A 17,425-nucleotide genomic window follows, 5' to 3' on the forward strand; every position below is an offset into this window, starting at 1 on the left:
ATCAATCTATAAAACCTGCTAATATAACCCTTTTCTTACCTTCAAATCATAATTTTATAAATAAAATATAGTCTCAAAAATTCCAATACAGAATTATGTAATATAGATAATAAGTTCTCTTTCATTTTCCTCACTTTCTCAGAAGTCAATGTTGTAAATAGATTGTGTATATCTGATAAGGAAGACCCCCACCTATTACCTGGAGCATCAGCCACCTGAGACCCCACCCCTTGGAAGACCTTCTTCAACATAATACTAACCTATTACCTAGTGCATCAACATAACACTAAACCTATTACCTGGTTACAACAACTAACTTATTACTTGGAGCATCAACATAATACTAACCTATTACCTGGCACATTAGACCCCACCCACCCCAACCTAACAAAAGTGGGAAAAATCAGGTAGATGTGGCTCAGAATTCAGTGGTGAGACCCCTCTGAGCCCACCAGTAAATAAACCTTGATTCTTCAATTCTCCGTGTGCCACTCGGGTTGTCCTCGCAACCACTCACTGTAACAATCCTTCCAGACATGTTCCTCTGATATTATCAAGAAGTTAGATAATATTTAAGATTTGCAGATGTTCTTAGTTGCTACTTACTGCGATTCAAGTTCGGACACTGTGTTATGTATCCATTCGGCATAAAGATGATCTTCCCATCTTGGATGATCCCCTTGATAACAGAAGAGACAGGTGGCAATCAAGATTACTGTCACCAGGTCAAATGGTCCCTGTGTAGTCACATAGTCGCTGCATGCCAGATTGTTTTTTAACAAGACTAATTCATTCAAAATGTGAAGTATACACTGAACTAGCTTAAAAGCCAATGGGAAAAATGCATCCCCTAACCCAAACCATCCTCTTTTAGAAATCCTGAACGGCACATTCATCTTGAGAAAGCTACAATAAGTTGCCACTGGTTAATGCCAATGACATAGAACCAAGGATCCCTCGGTAAATGTTCTTAAACTATCAAATTACAAAAGCATTGGTTCAATGAAAATTCTCTTCAATGCCCTAATCATCCTAGAACATTAAATGTTACTGATTTACAGATTTTTTTTTAACTGAGAAGAAAGAAATAATAGAAACATGTTAGACTAACAATGTTTCTATTGATTTAGTCAAGGAAATAAAATTAGACACCAGGAAAATTCCATAACAATTTTTGGTATTCAACTAATTGAGTAACATGAGACTTTGTTAGTGAGTCTTCAGACTTGCTCAATACCTGGAAGTAAAAGGTGGTGGTCTTTTAATTCTATAATTTAGTCTGGAAGAAAAGCTCAAATTTAAGAAAGGCATCAGTGCTGCCATCTCTCAATGAAAATATTGACTTGGATTTTGAATATTTCAAGTTGAATTTCAAGATTCTGTTTTTAGGTTTGCTGGGGGATTTTTCCCCCTGATTTGATGAAAGAGATATTACAGAACAGATGGAAGATGTGGAAGCTGGTTTAGAATATTGAGCTTAATCTATAAATAAAATATAGGCTTAAGATAGTGCTGCAAGTCTTTCAGAGGGAGTAACATCTAACATTTATGTGCTCATCTTCTAAACAGCAGAAGGCAATCAGCAAATGCTATTTTCTGCTTATTATTTCAAGATAAAATATTAATTGGAAATATTAATAGAAATAACAGGATCACGGCACCTCTTCCGCAGAATTATACAGGTTTATAAACCTCTTCCTCTTCTAGGATGATGCAGTGTTTGCAGTTACAAGAAAAGACAGCCTCACCATGGGGAAGAAAGTTCCTGCCACTGCTCCTCAATATTAATTCATAATCTCTTGCAGGGGTATACCAGGGAGCAATTAACGGAGCACAATCTAAGTGAATTAGCTTCTCTCTGGGACGAAGCTGCTCAGTTTTTCAAAGCAAATTAACTCCTTCAAGAGATAAGAGCACCTTCTGAGCACATGTGGCAACTTGAGAAAAACACAGAATTACAAGTCAGGGGGCATGAGTTCAAGTTCTGGACCCATCTCTAGCTGAGTGAACTTAGGCTATAAGTCAACCACTTTTTCTGAGCCTCAGTTGCTTCATGTGGAAAAAAAGTGCTGGATAAAAAGCTAAAGATCCTCCTTTTTAAGTGGCTTTACTAAATTTTAGTTTCATTCCAAATTACAAATTGCCTCCCCACACCTTTCATCTATCTGTATCCGTCCTCATTTCTCTGTCTTTCCACTTTTAATCTCTGGCACACATGTGTGCATGCGCGTTACACAGATCATTAGGTGAAGGTCAACAATGTTGACTTGAACAAAAGCAGAAATAAGAGCTGATAGCTTCCCAATGCTCATTAACACAAAAATCCAAAGCACTTGGTATTTTTTTCTGAGGAAAGGTCAAGGGAGTTAGCCGACATGCTGGCATGAAAATTTGTTCTTGCCAAATGAATCAAGAAGGGAATGTTAATTTATTTGAATGGGCATAATTCAATGCTGGATTAAAAGAAAGGTGGCAATACACTACAACTACCAACTACAACCCAAAGAAGTCTAAGTGTGTATGTGTGTGTGCATGTAACTACATACATGTGTCTACTTCCCAGTACCTTCCCCAGAACAAGAACCTGAAGGGCTGGCATCAAATTGCCATATGGACAATTTAGTGACTGGACATTTGTCAGTAAAAGAAGCATTTGCTAAGCATGTAGTTTGCTTTATAAAACTATAAAAAGGAGTTTTATAACATATGAAACTACAAAGTAATTCTATCAGCCTTATTCTTCTCCCCAAAAAGAATTATCTATGAAGATTTTCATAGATGAAAACGTGCCTTCAAGCACTGCAACTTCTCCCAAGGGAGATAGGGTATAAAAAAATAGAATTTCTATTATTTCTCTTCACTTAACTTTAAATGTATCTACACTTAGCGGAAAAAATGCAACTATAACTGGGCCTATATTAGCTGACCCCATTTGATTTCATTTTTTCAGACTCGTGCTTTATTTCATATTCATTGTGGCAGCATTGCTCAAATTTTGAGTTCCTTAAAAATCACCTTCAGTATCTGTTAAACATTCAGATTCGTTTTGGGTCAAAACCGAAAGATTCTGTTTCAGTAGGATTGGGGTGGGCCCAGGAATCTTCATTTTTAAAAGCTGTCCCAAATTATTCTGATCAAAGGTAGAAGGACCTCACTTTGAAAAATCCTGCTCTATTGGCAATAATTTGCTTCTTCTAGAGCAAGAGGGTTTACTCATTAAAAGTTCACAGTAGTCAAAATAGCATCCAACTCCTATATATAAATAGAGCAAAATCTCACTGATTTGTATTAATAACTAAATGAAAACCAATAGAATTACTAGACTATAAACACTATGAAGGCAAAAATTATATATTTTCTGTTCAGTATCTCCTGTAGTTCCTATTGTGGATTTCACATAGTAAGAACAATAAATATTTTAAGAGCATCAAATTCCCAAAAACTATGAATTATACAATATTGAACCACATACTTTTGAGAACTGCTAGATTCTGTGAAAATCATGTAGGACATTAGTTTCTTAACTTAGGGGCATATATATCAGAATTTTGGAAGAGGTTGGAGGAAAACAGTCATGCGTATTTTAGAAAAGCTTCCGGGATGATTTTGATACCCCCAATATGAACTACTGATCCAGGACCACATCAACTGGTCATTTGACCTTTGAGACATTTAAGGCTCTAATACTTTAAGTAGCTTTCCTAAAGGACACCTTAATCCTAGGCCATACACTATATGGGTCTATTAACTTCCAAAAGCAGTGCTGGGTCACCACAATATGCTACATTGAGGGAGTACCTTAGTTACACAAACCAACAAGATGTTGCTACAGAGAAGTCCTGTTACCAAAATGAAGTTTTATCTTAATTGCCTTAATCGATAGATGCTCATCAAACAAGTATAACAAATTATTTGCATTTACCTAACAGTTTGCTAAAATGGTTTTTCAGCGCTGAAAAACAGAGGTCTTTTTAGGTAGCTGAATATTCTCCCCTATAATCTTATTTACATTGTTAATTTGCTAATCAATCCATTTTCTCACTGTTAATGTAATGCTAAAGCTCAGCTGATCTAAGTCTCTAAATAAATCCCTAAGGCACAGAGCACACATTAATAAGTTTTTACTATGAGAACTGATGAAAGGGAGAAAAATGGATATTTTGTTCCTTTTGTTTAATCCACCTGTTGCCACTCTCTATCTCCTGGAGTCAGCTCACCATGCACTGAAAAATAAATTTGTACCAAGTAGATGGTATATTATGGGCTTTTAATGTTTGAGGAACTAATGCCCATTATTTTCATTGTTCCTAGAACGTTTCTCACTTTGCAGCAAGCAATATAGAAAGATGCAATAAAAAAATTAGAAAATTATGCCATTAGGACCCTCTTATGTACAGAGTAACTAAGATTAGGCAAGCTCTCCTAAACACTCTGAGCTTTCTTATACAAATGAAAGCAGCTTTACCACCAGACAAATGCTAATTCTTTTTTAACGCTCTTATTTCCCTGCAGATCTCTGTTTACATTGAAGAAAATGGTTCCATTTTTTTGTATGCTAAAACACTGAAACAAATTGCTTTGAAAGGGAAAGAGAAAGGGGTGGGAGAGTTTCCTGCCAGGCATGTAAATATATGGATGAAGATGTGTTCTGTTTATAAACTGGCAGGGACCCAAGCTTTGGCAAGAGGCTAACAAAAAGTAAGACTTGGGAAACTCAACAAGAATAATTTTCAAAATGCAACCAATCATGTATTTGTGCCCTGAAGACAGTTAATAAAATATTCCAGCTTGCATAAAAGCCAAGAAAGACACTTGTAGACTTTCATTATGATCAATAAAAACTGTCAGCTCATTAGCATATCATTAGCTGTCCTGCTGTTTCCAAAGTCTTAATGCACAGAAATATTAATCTACAAATGTATTAAGATCCCCCAGTTCTGAGAATTTGACTTTCTGCATGAAAGGAAAAATAAGAATTAAAGATAGGAGGAATCCAATATAGCTTCTTTTTCTATGTGCCTATAAACATATGTTTACCATCTGTGGAATTATGGGAAGCAGCTGAGGTAAAAACAACAGCTGTGAAATTTAAAAAAAAAGTTATAATCAATTTCACTTCCCAGTGACAGCTCAGCTGTTAGAGGAGACAGTGATGGCCAGGTAAGGAAAGGTTTCAGACCCAAGTTCATGAGACAGACAGAGAGAGAGAGAGAGAGAGAGAGAGAGAGAGAGAGAGAGAGAGAGAGAGAGAGAGAGAGAGAGAACACGAACATTGGAGTGTGCAAAAGGCTTTGGGATGGGAATTCTTTCTGCGACCTCAATTATTTAAAAACTGTCAGAACACTCACCCCTGAAGCATCCTACAACTTATTGTGGTTCACCTAGGCTTGTGCTTTATTTTTTATCCTCTGAAATAGTAACAGCATAATCAGCTTAGAATGCATCAAAAGGAAATTGAGTGGGTAGTCAACCATCTCGATAATGAAAATCTACAACAATCAGAAGATTCAGATAAGCCTGTCGCTACTGGCCAGTTTTTCTCAAATGGATGCTGTTTTAAAGTGAAGAAATCCCCAGCTAGTGTTCTGTGTCTCAGACAGGAATTACCTAATGCTCGAGGCTTATGTAGCGGGCACCAACCAAGTGATTCCATCGTCTGCTCTTTAATCAGCATCCCTTAGACTGCACTGTCTGTAAGGATCCACGTGAGGAGCCTTTACTTTTACTTTGCCTATCAAGCAACATAATAATAACTAATGTAGAGAATAATGTCATTTTAACCTGAAAACACATCATAAGCATTTTCAGTTCAGGAGCAATAAAGCAGATATGGTTCTTGGCCCCAGAAGGCAGCTTCTATGAGGTAAATATTAAAGCCTGAAGATGTTCTGACTCTCACCTGACAAGTGGCTGCCTCTTTTTAGGGAGATATTTGCAGTGTTGAATTGATCAAGAAGTAATTTCTGTAATGAGACGCTGATATATTTCCCCTACCCCAGCCATCTCGTGTCACAAAAGGATGGCCAAGAAAGACTGTTTGGCATCCGTGACACTAATGAGGAGATGAGTTTTGAAAGCTCCCCATGGAAAGCGGCCTTCCAAAGAGCCATTCATTCGGCCCACTCCTACTAAGCAAGAAGAAACACATTGCTCCCAGGGAGACGGGCTGTGTAGGACTGCCAACCCCTCCTGGTGTTTCCCACTGGGACCACCTATTCCTTTGGGCTGGGGACCCATAAAAAGACAAGTCCTGTCTCCTCGCTGGGACCTGGCATGGTTAAGTGAAACGTCTCCCCAGTCGACACAGTGGCAACAGTGGTAACCCATGGTAATCCCTTAATAAATATTTGCTCAATGAATGAACAAAGACTTCAAAATCGGAAAGGCCTAGGCTTAAATCCCATTTTCATCACTTATGGGCTACGTGAGGTTGGCAAGTTCCTTAATCTCTTTGAGCCCCATTGCCTGATCTATACAATGGAGATAATAATAGTTACCTCATTAGGATTCTCTGAAGGTGAAATGTAATTAACTGAGATAATATAGGTAAGGCCAGATAAGGTCTGAAACATAGCAAGCATTCAATAATTGTGGGTTCTCTCTTCCATATCCCCATAATCCACCTCTGCAGCAAAATGATTGTCAAGTCTCTGAATCACCTTTGTATTTTTAGTCTGTATCAGGTTTGGAGGGTCTTAAGCACAAGGTTTCTTATATTAATATCTACAGAGAATCATATGCTCATCAAGCTGGAATAGATAACAGAACTAACTGTTCTCTAACTCTCTTAATTGCATCCTCCCAACTAAAACTGAAGTCCCTAATAGGCAGGAGAAGTGCCTATTATTTCTACAGTACAGTGTTAAGCACATAGGGAACATTAAATATACTAAAAAGGAAGGGATGGAGATGTGTCCTAAAGCTACTATGTTCAAGGTTCTTTTAACACATATTCTTATATAATCTGCATTACCTTCATAAAAGACATCTTTGGCACTTTAAAATGAAAAGACAGATTCCTAGCTTGCACATTCACTCATTTTAAGAGTGTACTGTCTGCCAATTATATACTTGGTACTATTCTAAGCACTTGCTGAATAAAATAAAGACAGTCTGACCCTGGTAAAGTTTACAATCTAGAAAGACAGACCAATAATAAATAAGTAAACACATAAACTACACTCAGGACCAGCAACATGATTTTCAGAGTCCTTTGTTCAAAGTTACTCAACACTTGAAGACAGCAACAGCAGGGCATTAAACTAATGATGGGGCCTTTCTAAGCACAGCACTCTGTGGGACTGCACAGGGTGACTGTCCCCAAAGCCAGCCCCACCCACCCCTTCAAACTATAGTGAGTGTGATGAAGGAAACAGAGACAGATGTTTCAGAAGAAAGTGTGTGGTAGAACTATTGCAAACTGAATCCCCTCCCTGTATCCACACATCTTGAACTCTTACTTTATAGACTCTCACATCAAGACGAAGATTTTGTTTCCCCACCCCTTAAATCTGGGACTGGTTTCGTGTCTTGCTTTGACCATTAAAACATGGGAGAAGTGTCATTTCCAGTTTGTGGCAATTATGAATAAAAGCATTATAAATATTTGGCCGGGCATGGTGGCTCACACCTATAATCCTAGCACTCTGGGAAGGCGAGGAGGGCAGATTGTTTGAGCTCAGGAGTTTGAAACCAGCCTGAGCAAGAGCAAGACCCCATCTCTACTAAAAAAAAAAAAATAGAAAGAAATGAATTGGACAACTAAAGATAGATAGATAGATAGATAGATAGATAGATAGATAGATAGATAGATAGATAGATAGATAGATAGAAAATCAGCTGGGCATGGTGGCACATGTCTGTAGTTCCAGCTACTTGGGAGGCTGAGGCAAGAGGATCACTTGAGCCCAGGAGTTTAAGGTTGCTGTGAGCTAGGCTAATACCACGACACTCTAGCCCAGGCAACAGAGTGAGACTCTGTCTTGAAATAAAAAAAAAAAAAGGAAAGAAAAAAGCATTATAAATATTGGCATACAGGTTTTTGTGTGAACAAAAGTTTTTATTTCATGTAGGTAAATTCACAGGTGCAGACTGCTGGATTGTATATTAAGTTTATGTTTAATTTCCAAACTGTTTTAAATTGCCAGATTGTTTTTCGAAGTGGCTGTACTATTATGGCATTCCCACCAGCAATCTAAGAAAATTTAGTTAGAGGCTTAAATTTCAACAGTCTGTGTGGGATGGGAGGAATGACTTGGATCCCATGCATGAGTGGAAGTGGGAATGGAAATTTCTGAAGTAAAGCCAGGACCCAAAAGACTAAACTGGGCAGAAAAAGGAGGGAGGCAATCCAGAAACTATCCTGTCTCCTTCTCATCTCCAGATAAGAAAAAATAGTATTTCCCAGAGAATTTGTAACCACAACCTGTCATCATGCAGGCTTGAAACCTAGATTTAGTTTACCCATGAAGTTCAATAAACTATCTTAAAGTGGCCTGGGGTTAGGCACCTTGAAAGTGATGATGAAGAAAATGCAAATTATCTCTGGAGAAAGCCATTTTCCATGTAGACCTCAGAGGATGCCCACAGATTAGGTCCATGAAAATATGAGTTTTTAAGACATCATGAGCGACAGTGGGAAGAAACAACAAACTACTCAATTAGCCTTCAAAGGGCTGTAGAAATTGGAATTAGCAGATAAAGAAGTTTTTAAAAAAATCCTTGCATTTAATATATTTAAAGAATCAAAATAGTAAATTAAAAAAAAATGTGTGATGGCTAGAGATGATAAATATCCCTGGGATATGTGAACCAAAAAGCTCTTTCAGAAATAAAAAATATAGTGGCTGAGGTGAAAAAAACTTCAGTGAACCTGCTAAACAATAGATTAGGCACAAATGGGAAGAGAATTTGTGAAATGGAAAATATTGTCAAAGTAATTACCCTGATAGTACTGCTTCTGAGATAAAGAGAAGAAAATAATAAAGAGGTTAAAATGTAGAAAATATACATGTATATGAAAAATTTTATCTATCTGTTTAATATATGTGTATATGTGTATGTGCATGTGTACGTATAGTATATACTTATGTATATAAAATTCAAGAAGATAATAGAGAAAATATGTTAATGTAATATATATATTTGAAAATTTCGGATAATAAAGAGAAAGAGGTTACGGGCGCTGTTAGCATAATGGGCGAGAATGTTTTAAAATTGATAAAAGAAATCAATTTTCATTATAGGAAGCACAATGAAATAAAAGCATATGTTACCCACTGCTGTCTAACAAGTGAGGGATGAACTGGGGTCTCTTCATACAACAGAATTGGAGTACTACTCAGCAATAGGAAACAAGGAATTACTGATACACACAACAACATGGGTGAACATCAACATACATACTCACATAACTACACACATGTACAAACGATTCCATTTACATCACAGTCTGGAAAATGCAGGACAATAGGGTCAGAAAGCAACCCAGTGGTTGCCAAAGGCTCAGGGTGAGGAATAGGTTTGAATATAAACAGGCACAGGGGAATTTGAGGAGGTGAAAAAAATGGTTTTTTATCTTGATTATAATGATGGTTATAAGATTATCTAACTTTTCTAAAATTTGTAAGACTATATATACATTTGAAAATGTGAATTTTCATGTATATAAATTATGCCTTAATTTTTTAAAAAAGAAAAGCTCGAGGAACTTAAGGCTCTAAGTTCCTAGTATTGGCAGACACCTCTCTGGCTTTATGTCCCCTCCATATATTTGGTCCCTAAGGATTCCTCTTCTTATAATTGCAATGACAAGTTTTAAAAGATTTTTGTTGTATTTTATCTGGCATTACAGGCATTTTTGAAGCAGAAGGATTTTTAGAATATCTACTTTGCCATATTGCCAGAAGCAAAAGTCTGCCATTCTTTTAAAGCACAAGACTATCTTAAAATTTCATAGTATTTTTAAGTTTTTCAATTCATTTCGTCATTGTGTCCTCGTGTTATAATGAAGTATAATAATGCAGTTATTGTATTTCTCTCTTTATAGACAAGAAATCCAAAGCTTAAGGAAGCTGGGGCTTGTTTCCTATATCTAGACATCTACTCCAAACTGAATTAACTTACAATCTGAGGATGTAAACCAGTTTGAAGATTATCCTAAATCCCCCAGAATTAGGTGGTCGATGAGACACATTTTGAGGCTCACTTACATCCTGGATCCTCCAAACCTGGCAGCAGTGTGAGCTGCATTACCTTGGGCGAGTCATTTAACTTTCTGCCTAGTTTCAAAGCACCTACTTCATAAAATTGTTGTGACAATTAAATCCGTTAATTCATGGCAAGCACACAGACAGGCATACATGTCACTCACAGTAAGTGTGGAATAAGCATCAGCTCTTACAATGCCATGCCCTTTCCACTAACACATACACATCTCCAACAACACAGAAAATTGAGCATTAAAAGAAAGTTAGAGCCGGGCGCGGTGGCTCACGCCTGTAATCCTAGCACTCTGGGAGGCTGAGGCGGGCGGATTGCTCGAGGTCAGGAGTTCGAAACCAGCCTGAGCAAGAGCAAGACCCCGTCTCTACTATAAAGAGAAAAGAAATTAATTGGCCAACTAATATATATATAAAAATTAGCCGGGCATGGTGGTGCATGCCTGTAGTCCCAGCTACTTGGGAGGCTGAGGCAGAAGAATTGCTTGAACCCAGGAGTTTGAGGTTGCTGTGAGCTAGGCTGACGCCACGGCACTCACTCTAGCCTGGTCAACAAGCGAGATTCTGTCTCAGAAAAAAAAAAAAAAAAGAAAAAAGAAAGTTAGTGCTTACTTTGAACAAGCCATGCTTTTGGTTGCGTTGGCCAAGCCACACATTGATGCCTGGGGGAAGGTTGGTCTCTGGAGGGTCTATCACACGCTCATAAATCCTGTAGGGACAGAAAACACAGTTACTAAGAGAAAGGCTCAAAGCAGAAGCAAAACAGAACATATGCTTTTGGAAGTGCTCATGGCACTAGCTGCTGGTATGGAGAGAAGAAGCTGCCATGTGGCTTTTCACTGTAAATGAAAGGTAACGTGAATGTAGAGATCTGTTTCTTGACAACATTTGAACACATTCTCTGGGTCCCTTCTACCTTTCTATCATCTCCCTTTTGGCAGGGGAGGGAGGAGGAGGGTAGCATTTTTGAGCATCTGCTCTGAGAAATGAACTTTACACAAACTGTGTGAGGAAAGTGATTTTATCCACACATTACAGGTGAGAAGCTGAGGTTCAGAGAGCATAATTGGGCCAACCAAATAAACACAGTAGGTAGCATTGGAGTTGGGATAAGAGCCCTTATCTGCCTCACTCCAACACTCATGTACTTTGCTTTGCATGCTGCTACTCTCTGGCTTTGGTTTATTTAGCTGCTACTCATTCCTACAATAACCTGAGAGAACCCTTTAAACAAGCAGATAGCAGCTACCCAGATGACAATGTGCTTAGTCTGCAAAATCAACTGAAGTCATTGCCCAATCAATAAATATTTACTGAGCACTTTTTAGGCTCCGAGCAACACACTAGGCAATAGGAAATCGAGCAATAAACCAGTTACACAAGGTCCTACTCTCATGGAGCAAAAGTAAGATAAAATTCTGTGCATGAAGATCTTCATCTGATACATATGGGCATGTAACTAATACAGAAGAGGTCACAGCCCCGGGACCTTTGAAGGTTCCTACGGAGCCTACAGAACAATTGAATGTCTCAATAATTCAGCCCCACCAAGGTTCAGTTAGTCAGTCACAAATCTTTTTATTTGTGCCCTCTTTAGAAATAGCCCCTGCAACCACCAGCACACCACAAGCCTCCACCTCGCACCTGACGCTCAGAAGATTCTGGGTGGGGTGAAACAGAGTCATCTGTAAATAAGAACCCTGCTCATTCCTTGCTTTCCTCAGTCCCCACTCAGAGCAGCTGCTGACGAGTCACCCCCTCAGGTGTGTCCGGAGGTCTAGACATCTAATCAGTCCTCCCTGCTGTGATGGAGTTGACTGCCTCCTGCCAGAGGGTGATGTATTTCTCCGGTGGTTCTCACAAGGAAAGAGAGGAAGAACTGAAAGACTGTCCAGTCGTGTCAAGGAAAGTGAATGATTGTGAGGCTGCTGCAGTTGGGAGCTGTCACACCGCGGCCTTATATCTTAGCTGCGTAGTCCATTACTCCACTATTCCCCACTGGAAACCTGCTCTTTCCTAACAATACGTACAAGGTATTCAGCTGACAAAGCTCCAGATATATCACGGCTTTCTCTACTAATTACCTTTTCCTATTATAAGTGGAGGTTCAAAGTATAATCGAGGAAAAGATTAATTTCCCTAAAAAAGACAGGATATGTTTTCTTTGCAGGAATCTAACCTTTTTTATGTTAGAATGAACAATTATAGATGAAACAGTTTGTCAAAACTGCTTCAACACAAGAACTTGCTATATATTTCCTTTTAAAAAGGGTTTTTTTTTCCCCTAATGTTAGTGGAAAACTAGAAATAAACCAAATTTGCAACAGAAGGAAAATGCATAAGTTATAGTAAATCAGCTTGAAAGAATTTACTATAGCCATTAAGAATGATAAATATGCAAATTATAAAACATGGGAAGGTATATACAAAATAATTTTTGCTGAAGAAAGGGAAAAACAAAATTATTTATTCATTATAAAGATAATGAGCCAAAAATTATGTTCAATGTTGGTAAATATCAGAAGAGGCCAGAGAGAAATGGAAATCACTATATTTAGGTGAAGAGGCAGCAGCATAATTTTCTATAAGGTTGTTTTACTAATAAATTTAAAATGTCAACCCATTTACCTTAACCTTCATTTGAAAACATTTACCTCTGTCAGAGTAAAGGCAGCTTTCAATTCAAAAGCTTCTTTTTGGTGTTCAATATGCTAGAAGATGAGCTCCAATGAGCAGAATAGACCCTTGATCAATGTTTATTAAGTGCATGAATGAATGTACAATCAAAAATATCAACTTGCTACCCTACCTTATCTTCCAAAGCATAATAGCTCCTTCTGCCTGAGACCTGAGAAATAGTTGAGGAAGTAGACATCTGAGACCCATCCCCAACAGTGAAAGCAGGTGACTCCATGGCACATGTGTCAAAGTGGCATTCAGATTTCCTGCCATACAGCCCCCGCCAGGACCCTCTCCTGATGCCAAGGAAAGTCTGTTGGATGCTGCCTTCCTGGCAGCCCTGCCAATTCGGTCCAAAAAGCAGTCCTCAGCAGGGAATTCCATGCAGCAGGCAAAATCAACAGACTGGATACAGATGTTATCAACATGAAGAGAGTTTAAAAACATAGTATTACAAAAAAAAGGAACCTACATAGAGGAGGAAAACTAATCATGAGGAAACATCAAACTCAAATTGAAGGACATTCCACAAAATAACTTGTCTTTAAAATGTCAATGTCATGGAATATATAGGCAGGCTGAAGAACAGTTCCATATTAAAAGAGATCAAAAAGACATAAAAGCTATGTGCAAAATGGGATCCTAGATCCTGTGGGACAAGAAAAAATATCCCCAAAAGGGATATTTTTGGGAAAATTGGTGGAATCTGAATAAGACCTGTAGGTTATGTAATAGTACTATACAGTATCAATTTCCTGAGTTTGATAATTGGGCAGGGTACATTGAAGTGAATGTCATGTTCTTAGGAAATAAGTACTGAAATATTTGGAGAGGGTCATGATGTTTGCAACTTACTCTCAAAGGCTTCAAAATAACGTGTATGTAGACGTAAGTACACACATATTATCTAGATAGCAAAAGAAAACAAAATCTGAGCAGCGTATACAATTGTGCTTCATACCACTCATAACTTTTCTGTGAGATTAAAATTATTTTAAAATTAAAAGTTTACAAAAAGAGAAAAATCTCAAAAGGTCTAGAATGTACCTCAACTAAAAATACACACATACAAAGCAATATTATCTATGAGCTAAGGATACTGACAAGGTTTTCCTATTACATGCCTGGTGGAAATGGAAAGGCAGAAAAAAAGAGAAAATGAATGAATGAGTAAATAAATGAAGCAACACAAGAAAGCAACACAAGAAAAGGATATTGAAGCAACACAATGAAGCAACACAAGAAAGGGATATTGCATAGACTAACTCCAATAATATATTGCAAACTAAGAAATAAAATTGTCACATTCCTGTACGTACCCCTGTGCGAGGGGAGTTATACATGCCAGACAAATGCAGTTGGAATCTTGGCAAAAAGGCTGCTGATCTCTGAGGTATACAGTTTGGGTGGATGGGACCATGCCATCAGACAGAAGGGCACAGTGATCTGTCAGTTAAATCTAGTATCACCCAAGTCAAGAGAATTGAAAAGTCGAAGCTACCACAGTGAACTCCTTGCTCTCCAGTGTGGTAGGAAATGGAACCTTCTGATACATACAGTATTCTGGTTACTGTGGTTTCCTTCACATCAGCTACAGTGTGTGTGACACCGTGCTGGCTATGAGGGTACACACCAGCCAATTTAAAATGGCAAATCCTCGTCCTCTGCTCCAATGCCTGAGACACACAACACGCATGCACGCACCTTGTAATTCAATGCATTAAATGCAATGCTCCATGGAAGCAGAGGGGGGAAAAAGACAAAATTCTGCCTGCCTTATCCAGAGAAGACTTACCAAAGAAGGACACAAAACAGTTGAGTTTTTTTTTTTTTAATTGTTTCTAGGTCTGATTTTTTTTTATTTCTGCATATTATGGGGGTACAGATTTTAAGGTTTCAGTAAATGCCCACTTCCCCCCCTCCCCCCAAAAGTCTGAGTCTCCATCATGACCATCCCCTAGATGAACAGTTGAGTTTTGAATGAAGAATACAGTGGAACTGACACGGCCGACCTAACAGCCAGCACTTACACACTTACACACAAATTCTGTGTGCCAAGCATTATACTGAGGGCTCGTGACGTATTAATTCACTTAGTCCTCATAACACCGCCATCAGGTGGGTGTCCTTGGCTCAACAAGGTTAAGTAACTTGTTCGTAGTTTAGCAGCTTGTGAGTGACACAGCTGGGATTTGAACCCAGACCCCCACAATCTGTGCTATTGACCACCCCCTCTATCTCCTGTCCATTCAAGCAAGAAAGGACAGTTCTAGTACCAAAAACCCCATCTAAGCTATTATTTCTCAAAGAGTTAAAACACAGGAAAATAGAAACATAAATACTTGCAGAGAGAATATTTAGTGATAAAACAAAGATTGTAATCTTCCTTGGATAATTCAGAAAGCACTTCAAGAACTGGTAGAGTTTTAAATGTGTTCTGAAGAAGAGAGAATATGATTTATATATTTTGATATGTCCTCATGTCACAGACAGGTATCTTTTTTTTCCTAATAGAGCAATATGAAAACCTAATTTGTTCAAATAAATCAAAATTCCTAATTTGACTTACTCATCAGCAAGGAAAAGGGGAAACAAAGGCACCTGCCAGAGCATGGGACCAAGATGAGTGAGTCCTCCCCAAACCCACTTGGCTTTCCTCCTGGATTCACAGCTTACCTGCATTCCCCAGCCTCCCTTGAAGCTAGGTGTGGCCATGGAACATGAGCGGAAGGGATGTGCCCCACTTCTAGGCCTGCTCTCTCTCTAAAGCATCTTCCACAGTCTCTTTCTGTTTCTCTTTCTATCTTTTCTCTTTCTCCCTTTCAGCTGACTAGAGAACACTCTGAAGGCTAAGAGGCTGAAAAAGCCACAAGTCAGAAAATCCTGGATCCCTAAATGATGACATGGAAGGCCACTCCTCAACTAGACACACCCAACTGGATCCCGCATAAACAAGAAATAAGATTCTGTCATGTTAAACCACTGAGATAGAAAGGATTTTCTGTAATTGTGGCTAATACTATTTACCCTAACAAATATACCCCACTGAAAAATAAAAAAGGTTGTGTTTTCTATGCCCACAAAGCCAAGAGGTATCTGAGATAGTGTGGTGTAGCAGAGAAAATATGAATTTGGAAGTAAATAGATTTGGGCTCATACTCCAGTTCTGCATTCTACTAGCTGTATGACTTTAATCAAATTATTTAATGTCTCTATATCTCAGTTTCTTCATTTTGAAAAATGGAGATATGTTTCTGTTGACTGTATGGGTTGTGGTGATGGTTAAACAAAATGCATTTAATGCCCTGGCACATTATAGGTACTGATATTCTATAAAACTCACAGGTGCCTAAGAATGTAGACTTACACAGGTCACATGATCCATTTCAGCCCGCTGGCTGTGGCTCCCACCAAATGAATCCATTGAGATAGGATTATTAAAATCTTAGAGGCTTGCTTGTACTTTGGAATACAGTTTAAGAAATGATATCATGGTCAAATAGAGTATATTTGAGGACATGAGATTTCAATGTTAAAATATAAGAACCTAGTGCCTATTTAGCCATAAGTTTCCACAATTTTAAAATTTTTAGTCTTAAGTTTCTTTTTACCTTCTATAAATTTAAAATCTAGAACAAGTGAACATATAATAGGGAAAATAACAGGAATTAACAACATTAATTTCTGTTGCTGTTTAACCCAATGTTATGGAGCAAACTTATGATCTATTTAGATACTAAACTTTGCATTAAAAGCAGAATTTTTAAACAAAGTAAATTTTCTATGGTACTCTGAAGCTGTAGTTTTTTATTTTATTTCTATTATTTTAGTTTTAACGTATCATTCTTCTGCTTCTTTTAATTTTTTCAGCCATAAATCACAAACTTTTACATGTAAATTACTCAAAATTCTAAGCAAACATTTTATTTAATCTCTTTTACATTCTTCCAAAAATATAGTTCTTTGGTATTTACAAAACTTTGATTTTTGTGGAAAGTTCATCATAAACTCACACAAGATTGGAGACAGGCTCAGGAAAAAGGAAGAAATGGAAGAAACATTGTATAATTTATCAATTGTGCATTTGGACATATAGTCACCTAACCAAAAAATCAAACAAAAACATTGTTATTATCAATTATCTTTTCTATGAGTAAGATATAACAGAGCACTAGTTCTACCACTGTCACCCAGTCCAGTATGAGGAACTTTCCTAGTCCATTTGGGACCTTTACCTGGATGTAGCCAACTTATAGAAAAGGTTTCTGGGGAAATGAAAATGATAACAGTGAGCAGAGGCCAGCATTTTAAGTTTTTATCTCAGACTATATGTTCTTTTTTTAAATTATTTTTTATACAACCTAACTTCCCTATATGTTGGTTCTATACTGATCTATGAGACTCTCCCCATTTGCATACCTCTAGCCCTTCACTATATGACATGGTACCTCCCACAACCCACAGAGGTCTCTAAGATTCTAGTTCTAGCTTGGCCTGCCTCCCCAGACCTCCCTGCCAAGGAAGGA

At 37.9% G+C, this 17,425-nt stretch overlaps 1 protein-coding gene across 2 annotated transcripts in view; it reads right to left on the reverse strand.

The window, feature by feature from the left end:
* NELL1 (neural EGFL like 1) overlaps positions 1-17,425 on the reverse strand; it is a 761,891-nt gene that overhangs the window by 584,396 nt on the left and 160,070 nt on the right. For both annotated transcript variants that reach the window (XM_012735524.2, XM_012735523.2), the window contains exons 5-6: positions 10,833-10,929; positions 607-679 (exon numbers count right to left, since the gene is read on the reverse strand). In XM_012735524.2, coding sequence (XP_012590978.1) covers positions 607-679; positions 10,833-10,929 — 170 coding nt within the window. The remainder of the gene's footprint in view (positions 1-606; positions 680-10,832; positions 10,930-17,425) is intronic.

This window comes from Microcebus murinus, chromosome 4, assembly GCF_040939455.1.
Source record: "Microcebus murinus isolate Inina chromosome 4, M.murinus_Inina_mat1.0, whole genome shotgun sequence".
NCBI classification, from domain to species: Eukaryota; Metazoa; Chordata; class Mammalia; order Primates; family Cheirogaleidae; genus Microcebus; species Microcebus murinus.